Source organism: Brachionichthys hirsutus, chromosome 24 (assembly GCF_040956055.1).
Source record: "Brachionichthys hirsutus isolate HB-005 chromosome 24, CSIRO-AGI_Bhir_v1, whole genome shotgun sequence".
Classification (NCBI taxonomy): Eukaryota; Metazoa; Chordata; class Actinopteri; order Lophiiformes; family Brachionichthyidae; genus Brachionichthys; species Brachionichthys hirsutus.
Genome location: NC_090920.1, coordinates 1,732,708 through 1,757,739, shown reverse-complemented (window position 1 = coordinate 1,757,739; position 25,032 = coordinate 1,732,708). Strand labels below are relative to the sequence as shown.

The following is a 25,032-nucleotide window of genomic DNA, read 5'->3' as shown; positions in this document are numbered from 1 at the left end:
GTAATGGGAGCTCTATAAATGCCGATTTGAAAGTTGCTCTGTCTGCAGCGGCATCCAAATTCCAGGATGGAGCCCAACTGGAGCCGGTTCTGAGGACGAGACGTCTTGCGTCTTTAAAACGGGACGAAGTAGTTGCGTCTCAGGGCGAGGTGTGAGAGACACTGCGTTCTTGCCCCGTGCGTCAGCGCATTTAAAACGTTATTTGAAGCTAATAATGAGAATGAAACATGCAATTTAGGTGAATTGATTTACTCCAATTTGTCCGTAGTGCGTGAGCGTGTGCGTCAACGGTCGTCGATGCGCTCTTAGCAAGCTGGGATCGGCTCCAGCAACTCCCGGGACCCACAAAGTTGTAAGAAAATGGAGGGATGGAGGGATAATGTGACCAAAAATATGACTTCTGGTTCTGCTTGGACGATTGAAATGTCCGTACTTTTCCTCAACGACAAGCGGGCATCTGTTTTGTTGCTAGCGAGCGAATTAGCGTACAAAAGGAGGCGGGCGACTCTCGGAAAGGTTAAATCCCAGTGGCGGAGGTCAGTTCATCGAGCAGGTTTTGGCAGCTTCCTGTTTGTTCCTGAGATCTTTGCACCAGCCTTGCAGAGCTGCAGCCGTCTTTATGCTAATACCCCCCCCCAGCTGCAACCTGCACCACCCTCCTGCCTTCCTAACAAGCCCCCGGGACAGTCATGGGAGGGTCATGAAAAGGAAGCAGAGATGATTAATTAACTCTGCCCTCGTTTTGATAGCGCCTTATTGGCTTTCAACAGCCGAAATTCAGATTCAGAGCTTTGCATGGATTATCCTCCCGCCGCCGTCGCCGCCACCACAGCTCCAAAACAGACGTGTAAACACGCTTCCGAAATATTGAGGTCATATTGTTACTCATGCTATGGCGGATGCACAACTTTGGTTTCTGGGCAGGTCCGTTGCTCAGCGGAGAGCAAGGAGCCACTTTGGTTTTTGGCTAATGAGAGCGAAGACGCTGCCGCACTTCCTGGAACACGTTGACGGACAAAAAAGGAAAAAAAAAAAGACTTCAGAATGACTCTAATTCTAAATGTCCAGGCTAATCTGCTTTGGCGTTCTTTGGGGGTATTGCTTAATCGCCATCGTTTGAGTTTTCTCTTCCACACATTTATTGTTTCAAATGTGCTTATGCTTGCCAGCCACCGCTTAAGAGGAGAGCGCCAGATGCTCCAGCTGGTCGCGCCCCAGCAGGGTCCCCGGCCCGAGCATCCTCTGGCCCTCTGTCCTTTTCTATAGAAGAGGCCGGACTGATTTTGTCTGACGTGGCTAATTCGCTCTGTCAGAAGCTTTTGCGGCTGATGCTAGCCGGCGCTTCCACTCTGAGAGAAAGTCAGCGAGACGGGATCGCGTACGGTCGAGCTCTCCACATCCGATTGATGCTCGGGTACGACCTTCGTGTCTTTGAGCAGTGCTGATCTCACTCTGTGTGCATCAGCGGCGGCTGAATCGTCAGCGATTTTGTGCCGAATTGTGTTATCTCAGGGCCAACCATCGCTATGGCCGTCGTCGCCACATTGGCTGAAATGCCAAGTATCAATACAGAGGTGGGGGGGGGGGGGGGGGGGCGCAACCGTTAATGTGATTAGACTGAAATCCATGCGGGAGCTGCCCGATGGGGGCGCCGTTAGAAAGATGCCATTTCTGTCGATCTACTTATATTCTGAATAAAAAAACCCTTCAGTTTCATCCTCGTCTGTGCTGACGGGATGTGATCCACATGAAGGACGGACGACATGGGACTGGTTTCGGCGAAAAACCGACTCAATTATCTTGGAAGCGTCCAAATCAAGTCCTCAAGTCAATCGGACGCGGGCCTCTCTCGATACAAGGCGGGCTTGTTTGTACAAAAGGGATCGATATCAGCTGCGTGCAGTCCGTGTGCGTCATCCGGCGAGCTGGAGCCATTCACATTATTGAGTCTCCATCACTTTCCAAAGAGGCATTAGGATCTGCATGCCTTTCACGAGTCCATAACTCAGCTTTATGGGCGCTCGGCGAGTTTCCCCCGCTGGCTTCTTTCTCTCCGTGGCCGGACGCCACAGCCGCCGCTTGCGGCTTTATGAGGCGTGCTGAGCCTCAGGTGAGCGGCGTTGAATGAGGGGCGCCTTTCACAAAGCCGCTCGACCCTCAGGGGGGGGATGATTGTCTGTGGTGTCAGTGGTCAACGAGCGTCTTTGTGTGTGGTCATGGAGGGGCCGCTGTGGGGGGGGGGGCGTGGCAGCCAGCGGGGCTATCGAGCCGTGGCCCAACATCCATCTGTCTCCACAGCTGCAGGAGCAAGACATTTCCAGGGAAAATGACATTCGTATGATTGTTTCATTACGCTCGCTTCTTTGGGATTCTCATCATTTTGCAGGACATGCTTTATTTTGGAGGCATTTCCTCGCCTTGTCCCCGCCCTCCTTCCTGTCTCTCTTCCGTTTGAGTTGCACCAGCTGAATCAGTGCATTATTAAGGCGTCCTCTCCCGACCCACTTCTCCCCTTCTGCTCGAATGGCTCGAGTCCAGCGTGGCGCCTATTGGTGCCGGGATACGTTTCACTGTAAATGGGCCTCCTATGAGTCGTCGTGGGGGAGGCGTGAATCGGGCTTCTATTCAGACGGACTTAGCGAGTCCCTTTTGGGCCTCGTCGATCAGCGCGATCAGGCAGCAGCTTCTTGACAAGCAGCCGACTGGAACGCCAGGACGTCCTTCCTGATGGCTTTCCTTTACCTTGGACTTCAAGGTTAGCATTTTAGCATAGCACCAAAAAAAACAGAGAGCTCATCTCTGCAAATGGTTCCGCTGGAGGTCAAACAATAATGATGGCAGTGTAGTCTGTGCAGAAATGGAATCTAGATTGCGTCGGCTTCGGATGGACTCGGGCTAACCTTTGCACCCCCACCCCCACTGCTGGCGCTAAGCTACGTCAATCTGCTGACTGGTAGCTCTACGGTAAACAGACGCGAGGTCAGATGCACTCCGGAAATAATGCAAAACGACAAATCTTTTATGTTAACCTGGATGAATAATGCGGTCAGTCCGACTTCTGACCCGCAATGGGAACAATGCCGAGCCCTCTAGCAGGCCTTCTGTGCGGCTGGGTATTATGCAGGACATCCATAATGCAACTCCTCATTCGTTCAGGGCTAGAGGGCATCTGAGAGATGATAACCCCTCAGAACCAATCAGCCGCTCGGAGCGGTCCGGCTGAGGAATGGCTTCGGAGGGGCTTAGAGAACGCGCTCATTCAGAGATGAAGGGGTTAATCCGGTTAAACAAGTAAGGGAGATTCAACAGGGTTGTCACTGCAAGAGCAAATCGCCGCTGAGAGTTCGGGCTCTGCAGCATTTTCCCACAGCATTGTTATCTGATCGCGTTTCCCAAAATAGCTCCGGCAAATAACGGATGAATCCAAGTCGCTGAAAATCAAATTTGCTCACTGGATAGACCCCCTTGACATTCAATTTGATATTTTAAGCGTCGGCCAGCGAGCCAAAGAGTCCCGTGGAAGGGAGAGGGTATTTCAGTCCACTGATGTCACCACATGTGCGCGGCTTTAAGGAGAAACAGCGGCGATGTCAGATTCCTCGCCGGCTCCCATCTGGAAGAAATAAAACAAATACGGGCGCTAAAAATAAGACTCCACTTGAGATGATAAGGAGGATTTACTGCCATTAGCTGAGTAAATACAGTGTGTGGTTGGCCCCAGACGATTAGGGAATTCTTTTCCAGCCTGGCTGTAAAGAGCCCCCCACCACCACCACCAACTCCACCCCCCACCTGAAATACGCAGCAGCTCTTTTCTTGCATCAATCCGTGAAATGCATGCGAATCTGCCGATTGCAAATGCTTGCAGGGCACCCCTTTTACCCCGTCTACCCCTTTTACCCCTTTCCCTGGGTACCTTGGGATACTTTTGCATCTGTTTTAGCGAAGGCTCGGCAATTTAAAAGTGCCCACGATGAACATTCAACAAGGCGAGTTCTCATTTACAGCAACGCCTGTGGGCGTGGCTGAGATTTGCCCCGCCCACCCACCGGGGTCATCGACTGCAGGCGTTTTGGGCATCTCCATTGCCTGCCCGTGTTGATCAGAGGCAACATTATTCATCCACCTTCGACCCATTGGCAATATTTGACCCTGGGATTCAAACAGACAACCCTTTGGCCACAAGCCCCCCCCCCCCACACACACACACAAGGATGCCCCCCAACGAACACCGCTCCTGCTTTATTCATGACCAAAGGAACCATCATTGAAGTCGGTCTCGCCAAAGAGGTCAAAAGTCACCACAACCCTTCTTATTATTCCTCTTCCTTTGCCTGCCCCCCCCCCCGCCCTTAAGAAGAAATTCCTCCCCCCTAACCCTAACCCTAACCCCCCCCCCCCCGTATCCTGATCCATTCTTAGTCGCTGTCAGGGTAGATGGAAAATGTGGATCTGCTAAGTATGAGTGGCACAGGTGGGTTTGAGGATGACAGGTGGGTCCTTCTCACCATTCCCTCCCCCGGTTACGGTTCCTTGCACGCCTTCAGGGGGGGTGGGGGGTCCTTCATTTTCCCCTCCACAGGGAGGAAGATGGAGAGAAAGGCAAATCAGAAGCGGACATTAATGTGGCAATGGAATGCCTCCACGTTTAAATCGACATCTGCCCGGCACCTGGTTCGGCCGACTCCGCCAAACGGACAGCCCCCCCCCCCCCCCCCCCATCAATAAATCAACCTGTGGATAAAGCAGGAGAAGCTACGATGAAGCTCGTGCACGCGAAAGGTCGGGAGGCCTGACAAAGTGAGCCGAGACGAAGAAAGATTTGGCGCCACAGTGACACAAAGCGCACCGTCAAACTGTCAGGAATACCGGGAAGCGAGCCGTGCGGCGCCGATAATCCCGAACGTATCCTTCCCGAGAGCGTTTTCCTCAATCTATAATGCGCCTTAATTCCCATGAAGGAACACAGTCGGCGCTCCGTGATTGGCAAACGGTCCGGCCCACAGTGTGCCGTCGCTGTAGGTGTGGCGCCCGTCTGTCAAGGCCTACACAAACAGAAGCCCGGCTTCCCCCCCGCGAACCCGCCGACACCTGTTTAGCATCAGCCCGGGCTCGCCTTTCCGAAGGGCTCCTCTGCGGCGCTCCGTGGCTTGGATTCTGGGTTTAATGGTGTTACATCGTCGATAATTTGCCAAAAAAGACATCGCTGATGTGTGGACGATGGAGCGTGGAGGCGATCGGCTGTTCCAGGGCGGGCCCTCCGACGTTCGGCGGGGGGGTCAGGGCAGGAGAGGAGAGGCGAAACCAAGCCTCCCTTGGCGTTCCCTCGTTTCCTCTCTGCCTTTTGTTTGCCTGTCAGCGGAGGATCTATCCTCTTTGCAAACGTTGACGTCCTTTGTTGCTTTCGTCTCCATCGCCTCTCTGACTCTTTCTCTTGCATCTCTGTTTTCCCGTGGGTTGCCAGGTCCAGGTTTTCCTTTCCATTTCTGTCATCGCCGACCCTCCTTCCCGTTTCAAGTACACCTGGCTGAATATTGGCCCCAAGTTGATAATAAAACCCATCAGGCTTGTCAAATGTGGGCCGGGATGCGTAGGCGACCCCCCTCCATGTCTCCTAGCGACCCATCCTGTCTGGAAACATCCGTACCAGCATGGACACGCAGCGTATTTGTTTTGATAGCTAAAAAGCGCCATTCCTCAAGCGCCCCTCCCTGTTTTTGTGTTTGCAGATGTAAACATTCGCCTGAAAAGCCTTGAAGAGGCAAAGGAAGCGTATTTAAATCGCCTTATTGGCTAGATCAGCGCCGTGGAAGTCTTTAAAACAGCCGCTCCACAGCCGGTGCGTTTCGTCCCTGGGGCTGCCCTTCCAGATCTCGCCTGCGGAAAGCCCACCGCCGGGAACAGCTTTGCTACTGTTCCCAACAGGCGATGAATGGGCCGCTCTGTCAAACCCAAAGGGCAGAGGAGGAGCCCAGAACAAACGGGGGCATGGACGGAGGCATAAATAAAAGCTTTTATTGTGCGGCGTTGCCAAAGCAAATAACAGATGCATGAATCGTCAACTCTTTCATCACGAGGATCAATGACATTCATGGTGCGTAATCGCAGGGTGATAAAAACAAGCCACCCCCTGATACCAGACCGTAACTTACCCATCAACCTGACAGCATGCAAATCTCATTATCTGACCCCCCCCACCCCCCCCCAACCCACCCACACACACACATGAAAAATCACACGCTAATCCGAGCAGTCGCCCTTTCCGCTGATAAAAAGCCACAAACGTCGTCTGAGTTATCGCGGCCTGCAGGATACGAGCGCTCGATGGCGGCGCTGATGCCGTCACGCCAGGCCCGTTGGGATGTTGAGTTACGACCGCGGCGCGGAGGATCAGCGCCGAGCTTCAAGACGTGCTGATAAGACTAATGGATTCAACCGCGGCTGGAGACCTGATCCGAGCAGACCCCAGGCCGGCGAGATCCACTCACAGGGAAGCATTAGTCACCGTGATTAGGGCGTCGCCCCGCTGCGATAGGATCGGAGTCATTGGGAATGACGCTGGCATCCAATACGGTCTCATTGTACGCTGGCTGCAGGCCCGTTCGTGTCGATGGCCAGAGGCCCAGACTAACATCTTTAATGTGACACCTAGTAGAGTCGCATTTGTAATTCAAAAATGTGCCATAAAAATGCACTCAGAAAGACATCTTGCGATTCTGTATGCATAACCCTGACCGCTCCGTCAGAACCTGCAGCTCGGGCGTACGGCAGCATAAAGAGGTCGGTTGCATCGTTTGAGGTGCGGCGATAGAAGTTTTGAGAGGTCGCGGCCTTGTCTGCCAGGCTCCTGGAGCTCAAAGCGGCGGCTGCACGCCTCGGGGGGCGGCGTCTTATCAGCAGCTCCGGCGTGAGCGTCTGATCTGTGCACACATCAAGGTGACGGAGGGAACTCATTGCAGCGCCGTGACCTCAGCAGGATAGAGGTCAGAGTTTTATCGGGCTTAAGGTTTATTTGCTTTTTCCATCCAGCTCCAAAGAGGTCTATATAAGAACCAGACGCTCGTCTGGGATGGGTTTCCGTCCCTTTTAATCTGCAACGTGTGAAAGGCCTGAGCGTGCCGGCGAGACTCCGGTGGATGCACGAGGCATCTAATCGGAAACAGATTGCATCGTCTTGTACGTTTGTGTGTTTGTCTCTGCTTGGCGGTGCATTTTTTTTTAAATTCCTTAAGCACACTAGCAATTGGGAAGGGGCTGGATGTGGGACTCGAGCTGTGCACGATGCGGGAGGCTCTTCCCTCGGCGGCTTCTGAGTGCTTTCCTTATCTCGCTTTCTTACCCGCGAGAAAACATGGCCGGATGAACACGGCGGAGGACCTGCGGTCAGGGAGCGGCAGCATCAGCAAACACGTTACCGGCCAGGGTTTACCCTTCCGACTCTTTATTGCCTCCGTCCATGCCATGGAATGCTGCAGAATTCCACAAATAAAGAATTATTTGAGGCGCGATCGACTAAATTAGGACAGAAAAAAAATAGATGGATTTATTGCCCTTTCGGGGAAACGTTAACCCCGATAAGGAACTGTTGGGATGTGACGAGTCCCCAGTCCGGAAAATATGCCTCCGATAAAGTCAGTTTGCACGTGACTTGCCCGTGTCTCCCGGGAACGCCGCAAGCCGTAAAGCCGTCAGGGATAGGGAAGATGCAACATGCGTCATTAGGCGCGTGAGTCGCGCTTTAAATCTCTGCTTTAAATACCCTCCCGCGTCACGTGGCAACAAGCATGTCGCATTCCCCGCGTTCCGCCATGTGCTCTGAGGATTATTTCGGTGGCCTGTCGTCAGGAGAGAGGTCGGCGTGACGACAGCTTTGCTTTGTGCTCGATGCGGCCAGTAAATATTTCCCCTGATTGGGGGGGGGCTTTCGCAGAGAAGGTTCCCTCTTCGTGAGGTGGCACTCGTCTTTACGCCACCGTGTTGCTAACGGTGGTAGCAAAGACAAATCTCACCCCCCGGACAGTTTTTTGTCTACTTTCACATCGTGGGGTTTTCCCCATTGATTAGCTGCCGCGTGACTGTCACAAGCGCCAAAGGGTTAGCGCCTTTGGGACAGCGTTGCTCAATGCTGTCAATGAATTGCCTTCCAAAAGTAAAATATTTATTCCGCACCGTCTTGGCGTTCCTTTCTAGGAGAAAGCAGAACATGCTATGGATCAGGAGGAGCAAGGAGCCAAACAAGCGCGCTTGCTGTATTTAGGCCGGCAGCATGTGCTCTGGAACATTTGGCCGGATGCATGTTTAGTCCAGGCTGCAAGTTAAAGTCTAGTCAGAGTCTGAACGTTGGTCACGAGGGGGTCTGAATCAGCCACAACGCCATTTAGAATATTCTTCTTCAAGAAATGCATTTTCTTTTCTTTTTTTTTGTCTGATTATAGAATCGAGTGGACAGAAGCCGGAAGCTGCAGTTTCCAGGAGTCTTTATTCGAACACACACAATAAGGATCTCACCACCGATGTTTGCTTTCTCTCTGGACTGGGATTCCTGCCCTGGTGACCTCTTCATGAGAACCCCCCCTCATTCAATTAGACTCTCTGACCACACGAACAGGGCGTCTAGAAATCAATGCAAAGCATCTGCCTCATCGAGATAACCATTCACCCAGGAGGCGTGTCGTGACCTGTCATGCTAAGACTCAATTAATTGGGCTTAAACCAAGACCACACCGATCTGAGAGTGTTGTCAAAAAAAAAACCCAGAGGCGTTTAAGAAAAACCCAGATTGCTGCAGTAAAAATGCACAAAGCTCAACGTTCCTTTATGCTTTGTGTAGTCAGATCGCCAAGAGGCAAAAACATCAGGCCTCTGCCAAGACATCCCGACATCTGGTTTCTCCATTCTGCTGCTAGCCTTAGCTCATTCCGTCCACGCTGTAACTCAGTGGTGCGAGTGCGCGGCTATTCCCAGCGGACGCTGCACAGCTGGGCTCGCTTCTGGGCCAGCCGTTAGAAGTTACCCAGAGGTGCTTCTGGATTTACACATGAGCAGGGGGGGGGGGGGAGACTAAACTGATTAATGGCACCTCCTCAAAACTGCTCCTGATCTGTTTTTGCCATTCTTTTACACATTAATGAAAACAGAGAGGAGGAAATACACAGTCCAGTCAGCTTACACTAGCCTGGCTAAAGACCTTGGCGGACATTCCCCATTAGTCTCTATTCATTGTGTTAGCGTTGCACGCTGACGACGTTATTTACTTTTGACTTCTTTTCTTTTTTTTTTGCAGGAGTACATGGACGCCAACAAATGCATTGACGAACTCCTCAAGCAGCTTGAGGAGGAGCGGCGACACGTCCGAAGGTAGGAAGTCCTTAAGACTATCAGGCAGATGCTTTATTGCCAAGGAATATCAGCAGCTGCCTGCGATCCATTCCCAGCCAGAGGCAGCGGGACAATGTAGTTTGGTTCGAGTTCGAGACAAGCTTTGTACTCCCTACTTGAGAAATGCTTTTGGTGTTGGGAGCACCCTAAAAAGTGGGTGCAGGGTTGACTGAGAGCATTTGTCATTGAGGTCCGTTGAGACAATGGGATTGGAGAGCTCATGGCGATGGCGATCGAATGACCTCATCCCGTCCATGCTTCGATCATCCTATCCCGTGCAGTGATGCACGGCTCCCACAGAAAACAGACAATTTTTTTTACTTCACCCTCTTTTGTACAACCCTCTCTCCATCTCAATGGAGCTGTATCCCCCCCCCCCCCCCCCCCCCCCCCCACACAGCTCAAAGTAATTTTCCCCCTGAGTTAGCAGCGAGGGGTCGTGGGTAGGGGTCTCAGGGTACGATGGATGACCACTGACCATCCCATTTACTAGACCTAGGACGCCCCTTAATGAAGGAAATGATGTGTAAAGGAATGACCCACCCCACTTTATAAGACAAGCGGATCGTCCTTGCAAGACCCCCCCCCCCCCGGCGCGACTTGTGAGAGTTGCATGCCTTTGTTTGCGTCTGACCCGTGTTGGACCAGAGCACCAAGAAGCGGGTTCACAGCCATGAACTTGCACCGCAGTGGACATTTCAACCATCTGGGCAGTAGTCAAGGCTTGATGTCAAACCTGAGAAGACAAGTCCAGATCATAAATACCGATCCAGGGCAGGAACTTCTGCGCAGTGTAGATTAGAAGGTCCGACGAAAACCAAAGCAAAACCCCGCCAGATTGGATTTGAACTGACTTCTTCAGTGTCCGTTGGGCGACGGCGATTAATGACCTTGTGACGGCTTTTGTTCGGCTCAAGCATAGGCGTTAAGTTAAAGAGTGCCTCCTTCCCTCATTAGGCAGCGCCTCACGACGTCGCTGAAGTCTCCAGCCGCCCATCGGAATATGGGTCCCATCAATCAGCCAAGAGGAGAAAGAGGAAGTATTTTTACGTTCCTGCCGTTCTCTACATCCCTTCCTCGTGACCCATGACCCACTGCATTCATTGTACCATACGAGTGAGGCGCAAGTGTCTTAGAATTATGGGCTATTTTTAAACCTGAGTACTTCTTTACAGTTGGGTCTTATATCAAATAAGCTGATTAAATGAACGCCCAGCGATCTGAATTCCAAAAAACCTGACACCCAAGGGAAAGAGTTGTCCTTGACTGTAGACCGGTTTTCAATCTGGCTTCTGAGTTGAAACTTCGCATAACCTCATTGACGAGCAAGTCTGTTCTACGTGAACAAACCAATAGGGATGCCGCCTGGACGGCCCTGCTGATTGGATTGAATTATTGATTGCTGACCGGTTAGATCTCAATTCCACTTTTCAAGTGCAAAGGGTTTGCCTTTGGTCAAGTGTCAGAAACAGAAGCACCGTGCGTGCGTGGACTCTGCCGCTGCATCGCCGCTCAATGGAGCACAACATCCCAGCGGGACGCTGGTCAGGGCTTTTCCCGCTCGCTCTATTCAACGCGAAAACGTCCTCGACAGACGGGAACAAAGGCTCCACAGCACAACGTCAACGTTGTTTTAAAGCGTTTTAAAGCTGACTATCAGATGTGTGGGAGGGACATAGGGAGGCTCTGTCGAGTTAAAGCGCATGGCGGGCAGGGAGTGAGTTTGCATGACCTCCTTCCGACAAGCTGCTGTGTCAATGTGACTGTGTAATCTTCCCTGTGGATTAAAACAATGTAGATTAGGTTTTTTTTTCTTCTCTATCTCTGCCTCCACCCATTTTCCTTCTCTTGATTTATTTTCCCCTTGAATTTTCCTTCCTCCTTGTTTCTCGTGGGTCGAGCGCGGCCAGTTCCAGGTCACGCGGCCCAACGTTGGCCTCGCCTGCGTCGTTTTCTTTGCTTACCAAAGCAGGTTTTGCTTTTCCATGTCCCGTTCCACACCTTGGAGGACTGATCGCGCCAAGGAGGGATGGGAGGCGTCGAGGGGGGGAGGCAATGGGATATCCATAGAGTTTGGACATGTTGCGTGAAGCAGCTGCAGCTGCAGCCCTTTGCGGAAAGGACATTAGCGGCGACAACTGCTGATCGATAAGCAATTTGTCATGTTCATAGAGTCACCAACGCTTCCAGGCCAGCGTAGAAAGCAGGGGTTGGATCAGGTTGGCGTTTATCTGACGGATTACAGGTAATAGGACTTGCATCTCCGGAGTCTGCAGCGAAAATTGAATCTTGCTCTCCATTAATTCCCGATCCTTTGGCAGCTGATTTGAGATCAGTTATAATCAAGAAGTCCAAGGCTTTGAGCGACTCTCCCCTTAAATATCAATAAATACGGGGACACGAATGCAGGGAAATGTCCACGCAGTCTTAAGCGGACATCGACACCTCGCTGATGCTGCTACAAGGCATACCTAGCCTCAAAGGCGCCTGTGCGAGATGAAAGGCTTGTAATCCTCCGCTGAAGCATGCGGCGAGGTCTGTTTTGCCGATGAAGAGGTGGATAGGGCTCGGCCTCCCGCCCAACGCCGCCCCCCCCCCAGGCTCTGCTTCCGTGGTTGAGAGCCGTGCGCGTTGCAACTTTAAGTGGATACGTTGAGCGGCCTAATGCAATAATTTGATCATGCTAAGCTCCAAAGAGATCTAATGCGCTCCCAAAGTATGTTTGTGTTCCCTCTGAAGTGAATCCATTCATTACGACTCACTCTGCTGCCCCGGACTCCAGAGTAAATCGATCGACCAAACCTCGGCTGGAACCGTCGGCCATTGGAGGAATTTCAAAAGCAGACCTTTTGTAAAGCGAATTTTGCTCAAAGTGGCCTAAAGTGTCCCGTCGCAATTAGTGGGACGACGACGACGACGACGCCGATTCGCCAAGTTGCTCCTTCCCCCCCGGGACCAGATGGTTTTATAACGCTTACGAGTTCGCCGAACGGGTTAATGATGCTGCTTCAAGGTCACTTCAGAGCCCTTCCTGGCAGGGATATGATATTCCGTCTCCACATGTCACTCACCGGACGCCTTCGGTCGCCCGCCTGATGCACGGAAGGTCGAGGACGAAGTCTCCGCAGCTGTCTGATACACTTCGAACCTCTCTCTGCGGTTCCCGTTTGGTAATCAACCCCTTTTATTGGGGACGCCGTGGTTTCACAACTAGGAAAACGCTGTGTTTTATTGGACTTGTAATACGTCCTCCTAGTATTTGGACTAAATGGGCTATTATCCGAATTCCTTGCAGCAATTGACTTGTGCTTAATGGCTAATTTGCCGCTGCTGTTTTTGTCTGAGTTCTCAGACGCACGACTGCGAGAACGACTCGCGCTAGTAGAAGAGAACTGTGGTTTCGCAGAATCGAACGCTGCTCATCTGATTTCAGCCGCATTGTCTGCTGCAACTTTGAAATAATTGAATATTTTCGCCGTCCTCGGGTCTATTAACTTGGCTGCAGTTGCGGAATGAAAATGTATATATATATATATATATATTTTGCTTTATCTCGATCGCCTATCTAGAAATGTGCCAGGGCTCCTTTTGTGCTCATGAAAGCGTGCGGTTATTTTGACTAAGTCAGCGACTTGGAAAACATCCACTACGTTGAGATAAGAAGAGCGACGGATCCTGTGTGGCTTTCATTGTTGACGGATCCTGTGTGGGGTTTCGGCTGATTTCATTCTCGGCGCTTGCACCCGTGCAAATTCCCCTCCAGCTCAGGGGTCTTTGGAAAACATGCCCTCACATCTCGATGGAAACAGGAAGGGGCGAAACTCCTAACATTCCGGTTTCCTGTGGCTCTTTGATGATGCAATTTCTCTGTCGGGGTAACTTTTTTTTTGTCTCCTTACGCCAATAATTGGGATTATTTCCGACTGTCGCAGCTTTTAGCTTCGTCTCAGTCGCCGGTTGTCGAGGACGTCCAGGCGATGGCAGCGCCACCATCCCTGGAAACGTTTGTGTGCAGCGTTTCCTTCATTACCATTATTGAGCCTTTTTTTAAAGGCATAAATAAACGCTTATGGAAAAAAAAAAACACACACACACAAAGGCCTCCTTGTGTGCAAACAACAGGCTTTTGTTTTGCAGTAAACGGTGTGAGATAGCGCTAAGTTAGCGGGATAATGGCTCCACTTATGCGCCGTAATTGCAGCAGGAATGTTTCAGTAATTCCTGAAGATTTACTGGAGATTAATTAAAAGGTTTGCAAAACGGCGTCAGCGTTAATCCTGCTCATTCCAGTCTCAATCACTTGAGCAAAATCTCTCCTGCATGGCGATGATTGTCTCGCCGGACTCCGCCCCCTTCCCTCCCCAAACTCCGGCTTAATGAAACATGATGGGGGGGGGGGGGGTGCATTATGGCTTTTTCATTGCATTACACAGTTCAGAAGTGAAATGACACACATTTAGATGCTTGCCAGCACACACACACACACACACACACACACACAGTAGTTCGTGAGCCATCAGGTGATTTGCATCCCTTTGGGCGTTTTGGATCTTGAACGCTCTTGTGTTGGGTAAACACGCTCTACCTCCTGCCGATGCCCCTCCCCCCCCCACCCTACCTCGAGCTGATTGGCATCATCGTAGAACTCAAAGGTTTCCGGTGCGATTACTCTTGTCTGTCAAGAGTAATTATCAAGTCATTAAAAATGATAATCCACTCATTTCCCCCTTTGAAAAAAAAGAAGCACGGCTCGACTCTGGAATGCCGACTGTCTGAGCCGCTCGGCTCGGAGCACACCGGAAAACCCTGTTTGGAATTCTGGCTCTTCTTCAGTCACACGACGGTGTGAGATTAACATCGGACGTTAAATTATACGATAAACCCATAAAATATGATCGACTGCGACGGGCTAAACTGTTCGGAACCATAAAGCGGCTCAATCTGGGGCCGCCATCGTCTTAACGCGCCACATATATTTCAGCGCATCAATAATTTAACGTGTTCTCCTTTCAGCTTTAGCGCCTTCGGGCCGTTACGGCGCCTCCGTGATGAAAGAGAGGCCCAGTTAATGCAACGTTTTTACCACAGCAGTTTTTTGCAGATTGCACGCCGTTGCCGTGGAGACGTCTCCGCGTCCCACGTCCCCGCAGAACTTTCCTTCCTGCAGGAGGGGAAACTTTAGAATGGCATCGCATCCATAGCGTTCCCAACTCGGAGGTTCCCCTCGTGCGCACACAACCAGACCACCCTGCATATCGACCCCGGCGTCCCTCCAGCCACTGTTCCAGCACCGCCCCCCCCACACACACACACACTTCCCTGTGGAATGTGTGTATGTGTGTGTGTGTGTGTGTGTAACAGTGGTGGAGCCAGGCTGGCTGTGTGGGCGGCCGAGTGTTTCCAAACAGTGGAATCTGTCACTGACACCCCTGGAAGAGCAATAAGTGGGACCTTAATGAGCTCAGCAGATCACTCAGCACACACAGGCCGCTTCCTGCCGAGAAGAGCACCCCCCCCCCCGCTACCAACGTTCCAATCTTCACCATGGCTCGACGGTTTTCGCCTGGTGATCCGACGAGGCCGTCGTATCCTTCTTGATTACGCTGCGCCTGCTGACTCAGCGCTTCATTTGTCTTTCACAGCCCAAAGGGACAATGGCGTCTAATTCGCGACCACCTGCTCCTCGAACCGAATCAGCCGGGCTCCATATTCAGATTTCCCTGCGAGACAGCTGCACTTAAACCCGATTACCCGTCTCTGCGGGACGAGCCCGTCCTATATGCAACAATCGCACCTTGATGGATGAGAGCGTGCCGGATCTGCTGCCGTGAAATCATCAGCATCCCGACCTTGGAAGTCAGGACTCGTACGTGCCTTTCCCTCATTTCCCCACGTGGCTAGTGCCATTGTTCATTTGGGACATCGGTGGCCCCGCCTCTAAGTCAGCCTTGTCCTTTCTGTCCCCCCTCTGGCTGAGCTCCTGTCACCGGGACCCTTTTAATTCCCCTTTTGGTGCACGCCCCCCCCCTTGCGCAGTGGTCCTATTGGGGCCCAAACAAAAGACGGTGCCCCCCCCCCCGGGTTCTCATCTCCCTCGGCCCTCGCCGGCGTCCTGCCTGGTTGAGGTTGTGGACGCCGGGCTGCACTTTGTCACAGCCATTCAGCTGAGACTGAATGTGATTGCGGCAGATGGACCGGAGCCGGGTCTGCCACTCGGGCCGGGCGGACCCCAGCGCTGCTCTCCCCCCTCTCTCTCTCCCCTCTTCGCCCTCTTGATCTCTTCCTCGGTTGTCCTTGCCTGTCTTTTTTGTCGAACCGCTTCTCTTTCTTGGCGTTTCGGTCCTTTTTTTTTTGTTTCTTTCATCCGAGTGAAAATGCCAAAGCCGATGATTTGGGATTCATGGGCTGCGGGGCGTTTCCTGAAACGCTTTCAGAGACACTGACATTTGCGTGGACGGGAGCGTGAAAGACGGCGTGATGAGGACGCTGCCTCAGTATCTGTGAAACTCGCCTCCGGAGGCCTTTCTGACATCGGCGACGTTCTTTTCTATTCCAGATCAAAACTTTTCTTTGCATAATGACCTCCGTTAAATTGGACTGGAATGCTCAGTGACCTTCAAGGTAACCTTGACGTCCAAGCGAGACTGGATGAGACATCGACTGGTTCATTTTACATCTTTATGTTCTCTTTCTGTTCAGTTAGAACATCACAAGCTCGCTGCCTCTTCCCTGCTTGCCTTGTTGGCTTCAACCCCCCCCCCCCCCCCACCCCCACCCCTCTGTTGTCACCCCCAAAAAAACTCCTCCTCCTCCGGATAACCCCCCTCCCCTCCCTTCTACCTCCCCTGAGGAAAGAGCAACCTCCACAGAGGCAGCAGAGGAGCAGTCGTCTCTCTGAACACATGTTAAACGTCTCGCAAAGCCGGAGGAGGAGGAGGAGGATTGCAGCCACAGATCGAGAGGAGGAGGAGGAGGAGGAGGAGATAGAAGGAGAGACAGTCTGAGGAGAGAAATATTCAGAGGAGGAAAGATAAAGCCTGGCGGGTGGGGCGGGAAAAGAGGAGGCACAGGAGCTCTCGGAGCGGAGGAGTGGATGCATGCAGCCGGATTGAGAGAGACAGGAGAGGAGCAGGAGGAGGAAGGGTTTCTGGGAGCTTTAGGGAGCATTGAATTAGAGCAGCGAGAGCAGGAGGAGAGCTCTCAGTCGGTCGGGAGGCGGGCAGCCAGCGGTGCGGCGTTGTGGATGTAAACTTTAGCGTCGGTGGGCAGCAGCTGCAGAGCAGGAGGGGGAAGCGGTGCCGGCGGATCGCCATGCGCCTCCTCTGAATGCACCAGGATGCTGCGTCTCCACCGGGGTAAGGAGGCGCCGCCGGCCGCCGGCGTGCACGGCATGACAGAGCAGACAGTCGTATGTATGAATGATGTGCACGGCTTTGCTGTCCTGTGCGTTTGCTTTTGAGCATCCGCCGGGCTCGACGCTGCGAGGAGAACGCATAATGATTTGTTTCTTTTCTGCCCCCCCCCCTCTGCCCCGGCTGCACCTCCTGCAGCTGTCTTTACTTTGTCTTGAGCTGCAATTTTCCTAATAACCCCCCCCAGAGGAGGGGGCATATTTCACATACGCCGCTGCACGCCGCGTTGAGCCGTCTCCACCGAGGCTGGTTAGCGTGGGGGGGCGGAGGGGTCTGCGTGTCCTGTTGCTCGTGGCAACAGCGAGGGGCCACCGCGTCCCGTGAACCACTTTGATTCCGATTGATAAGAGGGAAACGGATCCCCGTCGGTAGAACAACCCGGGGGGGGCGGGAGGGGGGTTGCATTCTGCAAGAATGCATGTCCTTTTTCTGTCTTTTTCTTTCTTCTTCTCTCAGGCAGATTAAGATTTTAACCCGGCCCACTAATCCCACCCTGCTTTTGGCGTGTGGCGGGGGGGAACGCGACACCGAGGGCCCGGGAGAGGGCGGCCGGCGTTGTCAACGTGCCGGAGAGGAACGCCGTCCTTGTCCTCTTCATAGGCTTTTCCCTTTGCGCTTGGGATCTGGAGCTTCCCAGCACGAGCTCAAAAACAGCCTCAGCCTGGGAATGCTGCTGATAGAAGTTCAGTAGAAGGACAAGCGGGTTGTTTAAAAGTCTCTCACACGGCAGAACCGCCCGTCGCTCTAGTTCAGCGCCGGTTCAGGAGGCATTTATTGCGTGTTTGCAGGAGCTGTTTAGCGAAGGGCTATAATTAAGGCGGCGTCATCGGAGGGTGTTGCACGGCAGCACGCCGGAAGTTGTTGTTGGTTGTTTTTTGGGGCTTTACCTACATTCGTGCAGCTCGGACGTCCCGAAATACGCGGATGTCCTCCCGACTTTTCCAACCCTCTAGGACCCTCGGCCTGCATGTTGGCTTCAGGAATGTTCCCCTGCTCAATGGCTGACCCAGTGGGGCTCAGCGTGGGTCCACTTCCCCTTCACTGACAGCCGGGGGACTTTCATTTTGACGGAGGGGGAACGGGTGGGGGGGTGTCTTTCCAGGCAACTTTCCCATATAATTCCAACTGTCTCTGCAGCGTTCTTTGGGGCCACGAGGCAAAGCAGCCGTTTTAACGACGTGCGTGCGTGATCTCGCCAGCCGGAGCCTCGTCGAGACGCTCGGCTTCGATGACTGCAGGCCATCCAGCTCAATTAAGAGCGCTTTGAATGCATTCCTCCCCGTTAGTCTGCTCCACATTTACCCCCCCCCCCCCGACCGAACACATGGGAACTATAAAAACAGTCCTCCCGAGCTGTTTGGGCTGGTATGAACCTGCAAATACATCATCAGAGAAAGAGAGAGAGAGAAAAAAAGCACACACAATTCCTCAATTACGGATTTTTGACGTTTTGCACATTTTCGATTCAAAGAGCCAGAAGACGTTAGATTGTCTCTCGGCGAACGTTAACGAGCGTGGAATCCAGAATCGCGGCGGGATCGGGTGTCTTTGCTCCGTGTCTCCCGCTGGCTGGAGCTTCGGAGGAATGTCACCGGGGAAAAGCATCGAGTTTAACGGCCCGTTGCGATTTATAGCCAATAAAAAGGACTTTTATTTGGGAGCTATCGATGGCTGACGGGAGACCGAGCTCTGCCCAAACACCCTCGCTCGGCCGTTTGGTGATGTCACGAGGGACGCCGCATTCCTGTGGTTTTTATTAAAAAATGGATGAACTCGCCACATGCGAGTTCAACAAGGTGCGAAGACGTTGTGCGTTTTCAGGTCGAATCTTCAATGGCGGATATAATAAGGAGCTTGTAAGCAGGACGAATCCCGAGTCGGCTTTGTTTTTCGATCACAGACATGCATGCCAGGAGTTTACGAGATAATATAGTGTTAGCGTGTTTTGGAGCTTCGCCTCTGCGCGGCCTTACGACACTTTCACAGTTGCGTCTGTGCCACCCGATGAAAGCCGTCGGGACAGAATTTACGAGCCGGGCCTCTTGTTTCGTATATTCCTGCCTTCGCCACTGCGATGCTTTCAGCAGAGCAAAGCGTTTATGAGGTCGGAAAAGGGGGGGGGGGGGCGAGCGTCGCGTTTGAGGGCTGCGCGGGGCAGGGAAGCTATCGTGGCTGCAAATCAGTGTCGGAGACATGCAGGACGCCGTCCAGGGGCTGGACATGTTGTGTACAGCTGGAAAGGAAATGGACGGAGGCTCAGTTTCACGCAGGAGTCGTCGTCCAAAACGCGCCTCTTGTTGCATTCGAACGCTCGACTTTTAACTGCTCTGTTGCCAGCGTGCCAGAGCGCCGCAATGGGAGCGCTATGGCAACGTCCTCCATGCCCGGGCCATTGTGTGCGCGGGGCGCTCATTTGTTTGCCTTTTTTTCTGCAAAGCGCTACTGTTTGCCCACCGCTCCTGAAACGATGTGTTGACAGCCAGCGTGAAAACGTCCCCCCCCCCGGGCTTTGCACGGCCTCCATGAGTCAGCAGAACGTTCTCTCCAGTTACTTCATCCCAGGCTGGGCCGGGAGTGGGAGGAGCCTGGAATGTGTCAAAGTCTTTAAACCCAACGACTTGTTCAATGAAATGTTTTGGGCAATCCAATTTATGACTCACAATGCGGCGCTCCGATGACATCACGTCATTCCTGTCGCCATTGAGTCTGGGAGAGCTGCGACTGTTTTCTTGCCTCCGGACGCCGTTGGGCTTGTTCGGTTCAAAGCGGCGCCCTTTGAGTCGAATCAGCTGAGCAGGGCGGCGAAACAAAAAGAAAACCGGTTTGATTGTCCCGGCTGATCGCCACCGCAGGAAGTCGGGAGCTGATGGTTATCCAGCGTGAAGAGGGCCTCACTTAAACGCAATTACGTGTCAGAGTTTGTGCCTCTGGCAGAGCTGAGGCACCGCCGCACGCTATCATTACACCCGCTGGAAGGAGGACGTGTGGCCGGGATTTCAAAATAAGGGCATGTCTGAGGTCGCTCCATCATATCCGTGGTCGTTGAGATTTAAAGTCTCCGCATATCTCTGCCGGTCTCCGTTAGCCATGGGCCACGCTGGCGAGCGAACCCCCCCCCTCCGGCTGCGAACGTGCGGGCAGGTGCTGCAGCCATTTTCAATTTTATTTTTTCAAAGCGCATCTGCTCATCTGCAACGTTTCATTTGCTCTGGACAGGAATGCGTCTGCGGCTCATATAATTAAAAAAAAAAAAACATTTAGGAAGACAGGCGGTCAGGCTCTGGGTAATCCACGCCTGGCGATAGCATTCCTCAGAGCTCAAGTGGAGTCTCGGAGGATTCCTCGAGTCTGATTTCTGCCGCGTCGGAACTTTAAAGATCGGATCTTGCCCTGCAGAATGATGTCCTCGCCCTGAAGACAAATAATTTCTTTGCACGTGTCCGGAGCTCCAAAGTTCCAAGGAGCCGAGGACCCGATGCTATCGCAGAAACACGCAAACAACGCGCAAGAGAAACCTCGCTAATCGACTCACCGGCGGCGCACTTTGTGCAAAGTCAGACATCATCCATTCAAAGTCGTCATGGATACGGAGCATCGCGCTGTGAGACTCTCAGAAGCCTCCTCGTTCGTTCTGAGTCGCCGCGATCTTGTTTCCGTTGGCGGCGCGGGCGTCTGTCCTTTGTGCGCTCGCAGCAGAGCCTCGTCGCATTTCACCATCGTCAATAATTGATGGCGTGCCGCGGTGAGGCGAGGCTCGTTGTGCCCGTCTGGCTGGCGGGATGGGTGGGTGGGTGCTGAGATGGTGGCTCATGTTTTTCCCGCCGCCCTTCGTTGCAGACGGCGTCACTTTCTGGCGACGTGGTGTCAGGAAGCCGGCTGCGGGAAAAGGCGGAGGTCAGGGCGCCGTTCGGCGTCCACGACTCCCCGTCTCGGTGATTGATTGGACTCGCTTAATGCATTGGGACCGATTGAGCGGTCCCAGATGTGAGAGCCCCGCCCCCTCAGGTCTGTGAAACAGATGAAAGTGTTTACAAGGAGAGCCGAAGCAGATTTTTTTGCTAGTTGGGGGCAACACTTTGAGGACGCCTCATCGAATCCAACCCTTCGTGGTCGTATCTTTCTCCCCCCCCCGTTAGGCTGAGTTGGGATGTTATAACTTATCAAACGCCTCGGCGAGCTCATTGTCCCTCACTGGAGGCTGTCGGGGGAGGGGGGGGGGGGGGGTGAAGGTTACATAACACAAGCTGTGGACGGATTAATTTTGGGAATGACCGGCCGGGAGCTGCATGCAGGGTCATTCCGAACAGGATGGGAATGGCGTGCGTATCAGGGCTCTCAGCTCGGCGGGATCACGGACGCTAATCCATAAATGCCTGGCATCGCCGCTCTGTGTAGGTTTGTGGTTCGGGGTCAGGGTCGGATGGTCGGATGGTTCATATCCATGCATCTCTTCTACATCCTCGCGGCCGCATCTATGTCAGTGTGAGCACCCGTCGCAGCGTTTCATCCGTTAGCAACGGCGGCGGCATTAACGACACCTGATAATGACACGTTTCCTGTTTCTGCGAGGGGAATAGGAAACCGAAATGCAAAGTGGCAGCAGTTTCTTTCACTCTCTTTCACTGTCAGATTAGCGGCCGACGATGTACAACGGATTAAAGCGCCCGCATGAAAGCAGCCGTGATAAAAGACAGCTAAACGGTCTGCCTCCCACAATGCAGTTCAAAAGCCGACGTGTCGACTCAGGCAGGCAAACGCTCCCAGCGTGATTGATCCTCCCTTAACCTCGAAAGATCTTGTCTTTGCACGCCGCCGCCGTTCATGCGCTGAAGCAAACAGTCGTCTGGGAAGCATGCAGGAAGCCGAGCAAAGGGGGAGGGGTGAGAACAGGAAACAAGGGAGGGGATGTTGTTTTTTTTTTTTTTTTTTTGGTGCTGCAGGGATTGCATGTGGAAACGAGAGGAATGGCGTTCGACGTGCAGCAGGTCAAACCGCACCTTCCATCACCAGAGCTTGAAAGTCCACACCTTTAAGTCCTCGCGGTTTGTTTTGGTGGGTTCGCCCTCGCCAAAAAATGTTCGGCTTGCTCCTCCGAACGCCAGGATTCCTCTCCCGGGCGTTCCTCCGGTGACAGCAGGTGATTCCGGGCCACTGGGGAACCGCCGAAGGCCCGCGTCGGGGCGCATGAGCGATCAAACTGTCAGCTTGCGCTTTCATCGAGGCGTGGAATAATTCCCGTTGAGTCACGGCCAAGCGTTGGATGCATCTCGTGTGCGCAGAATGTGGAGTCAAAGAAGAAGAGGAACGTCGCAAGAGGCCGACGCAAGTCGGTGGGCGGGGCTTGTCAACAGGCCTCGGGCTCACCAGACTCGTTTGGGTGTTGGGCTTGTTGTACTTGGCGCTGTTTACCTGCAAGAGGCTGTTAAAGGGCTTGCTTACTCCTGATTTCACCTCCAAGTCGGGTTTATTTCACGTGGAAAGTTGTCGGTTAATCGTCAGACTGCTTCGTTAAAGGGACGGTTGCGTTGGCTCATTGCTTTGCTTGTTTTCATAGCAATTAAAAGTATATATATATATATATATATATATACAAATTAAAAAAGAGCCGCAATAACAGACATTTAACCTACGAGAAAAGACGTACACCCACCGAACAGCGGCCGATCCGACGACTCCCAGTCAGGGAAGTCTGGGAAGTGAATGATTGGCGAAATCGCGTGATCGGTCGGCAAACGTCGGCGGCGAAACATGCCTGCGCATAAGTGGACTGAAACTTAACCCCTTACGCAGCAGACGCTCAGCCATAACACAGACCGGAGGTATGGCGCTTAAACAAAACAAGATCTGCCGTGAGAAGTTCCAGAGACGCCCCCCCCCCCCCCCCCCACACACACACACACACACACACAGACACACTCCATTCAACCTTTTGTTTTGTGTAGGGAAGTGTCACAGTCTAATCATACAGTATGTTGTAATCGGAAGGAACACGTTGGTTAACATGCCTTCACACACGCACACACACACACACACACACACACAGAGGGACATCGTGTCTCTTTCTGATTGCGTGCTCCGACGCCCACATTACTGTTTGTGCGAAGCCGAAACCTTTCACATGACGAATGTCACACACGCCCTTACCCTTTCCTGCCTCCCGGGTTCGTCGCGGCCTTGCGTTTCGCATTCGCCGCTCCGACTTTAGGGGTTTGAGCCGGTGGCGGTTAGACCAGAGATCAAGATTTCAAGCCAGACGGTGGATTCATCCGCCGACTGACCGCGTGCCCCCCCCCCCAGCTGTCTCTTAATCACCGTGTGGGGGGTTAGGGGTTTCCCGGCAGGTAAGCCGCACCAGAAACAATGTCCTCTTGTCAAAGGCGACAAAGTAGACGTTAGTCATGAGCTATTTCGGGGAGTCAGGAAGGGGTTCGGGTGAAATGTGAGAAATGTGCAGGTGATTGTGATTACTTCTGGCTGCCTGCTGTATAAACGCCTTTATGAGGAGGGGGGGGCTCGAAGGAGGTGACAAAAGAGTCAAGAACAAAGCTGGGAAGGGGGAAAGTCTTTTTAACGGTCTTGTTTAATGCGACAGAAGTTTAAAAAAAGGGATGCTGAGCGCAACCTTTAGCTTAATTAGCTGCTAGAGTAGCACACCTGGCTCGTAAAGGACGCCGCATTCAGCTCGTTCGGCTTGTTGACTTGTGCAATACAACGATTCTGTCTTTACAAATCCTTCACCTGGGATTTAATGTCTTTTTTTATTTTATTTATCCCACTCTGGTGGATTGCGAGGCTTCCAGACACGTCTCACCGTCCCGTGGCGTTTCGGAGCCAAGCTCCGGTTTTTGGGATACCTCGGGAGGGGCCGTTAAAAAACGGCTTCTTTATTACCCACACGGGCGCGCCAAGATTCATCCCGTTAAAACCTGGAACGGCCTCACGTGGAAAACGGCTCGGACGCGCGGGGTCGACTTCTTTGTTCGGCCTGCTTTACGTGTGAAGCAGTGCTATTTTTTATCTTTCACGTTAAGCGGATCAACGCCGTTGACCCGTTGCGTGCCCCCGGCGGGGCTCGCTAAGAAACGTCCAAATGTTTAGGGTGCCGGCGAAACTCATGAATGCTGCCGTCGAGTCCGGTTTGGCTGTGTCACCCGTTGAACGCTGACTCACCGTTGTTTTCTCTCGTCTATCTCTTTCTCGATTCAGGGAAAAGCTGGCCGTGGCTCGCCTGCAGAGGGAAGTTGCACGGAGCGAGAGCAAAGGCGCGATGGTAAAGTACAAACGCAAGCAGGGGAGAGACACTAAACACTAAAAAAATAACCGCGTGACGGGTAAAGCGTGGTCTGACGGAGGTCGGGAAGCCAAGAGGCCACAGCGGCCGCCGCAAGACTACGGGACAAATCCGGTACTGAGAGACTCCGGCGAGGCCGAGAGACTCATGCCGGGGGGACGCTGGCTTCACATTCGCATGCATGGGGCTGAGAGGGATGAGTTATCTGTGCCAGACAGGAGGAGGGCGAGGGGGGAGAGTCAGAGGAAGAAAGGGAGAAGGGAGAGGGGGGGGGTGGTGGCACTAAGATCCATTTGAAATTGGGATTATCCCCGCCGGAGTCCCCTCGCTCTCGCTTTCCCTGGCATTCCTGGGAGGCTTCGGCTTCGGCTCCTCAACAGAAGGGGAAAAGAGGCCGCTGCGCGCAGGAGATAATTGTCAAAGTGCTGGCGGTGCAGTGAGACCCCCCCATCCCCGCCTGCCAAAAGGGCCGCTTAAAACAACCACTACTTCTCCGACGCCGCTGTTCCCGGCCTCATGCCTTCCCTTTCTGCACCCATTAGCATGCTCGCTGTAACGTGATAAGAGCAGCGCAAAGTTGGGGGGGGGGGGGGCATCTCCGCTGGGACGTGTTCTACAGACTCTTACGACTGTGCGAAGAACGTTAGCGGCGTCTTTACGACGGCGAGGGTGCGCCATGCCGCATTAACAAGCCGCTTTATTGGGCAGCGTTTGTTCTAATTGGGTCTCCTGTTGCGGAACACGATGGCAGTAGCTCTTTTGTTGGGGGTGGGGGGGGGGGGGGAGTCTTTTGGGGTAATCACTTCTTGAATAGTCTGCAGGCCGACCTCAGTTTATCGCCTGTTCTGGATCCCGGGTTTGTCAGGGCTTGGACTTGGCGAGACTCTCGAACAGTGCAATCCCGGGTCAGGATGTCGTCTTTCCTGTCGGGGAGGGGGGAGGGGGGGGCAG

The 25,032-nt window shown here is 53.0% G+C and overlaps 1 protein-coding gene across 1 annotated transcript in view; it reads left to right on the top strand.

Moving 5' to 3' along the window:
* The first annotated feature begins 899 nt into the window (after nucleotides 1–899).
* Nucleotides 900–25,032, top strand: part of LOC137912249 (nck-associated protein 5-like) — a 57,640-nt gene continuing 33,507 nt past the window's right edge. The window contains exons 1-4 of the mRNA XM_068756599.1: nucleotides 900–924; nucleotides 1,513–1,574; nucleotides 9,284–9,357; nucleotides 23,997–24,060. Coding sequence (XP_068612700.1) covers nucleotides 900–924; nucleotides 1,513–1,574; nucleotides 9,284–9,357; nucleotides 23,997–24,060 — 225 coding nt within the window. The remainder of the gene's footprint in view (nucleotides 925–1,512; nucleotides 1,575–9,283; nucleotides 9,358–23,996; nucleotides 24,061–25,032) is intronic.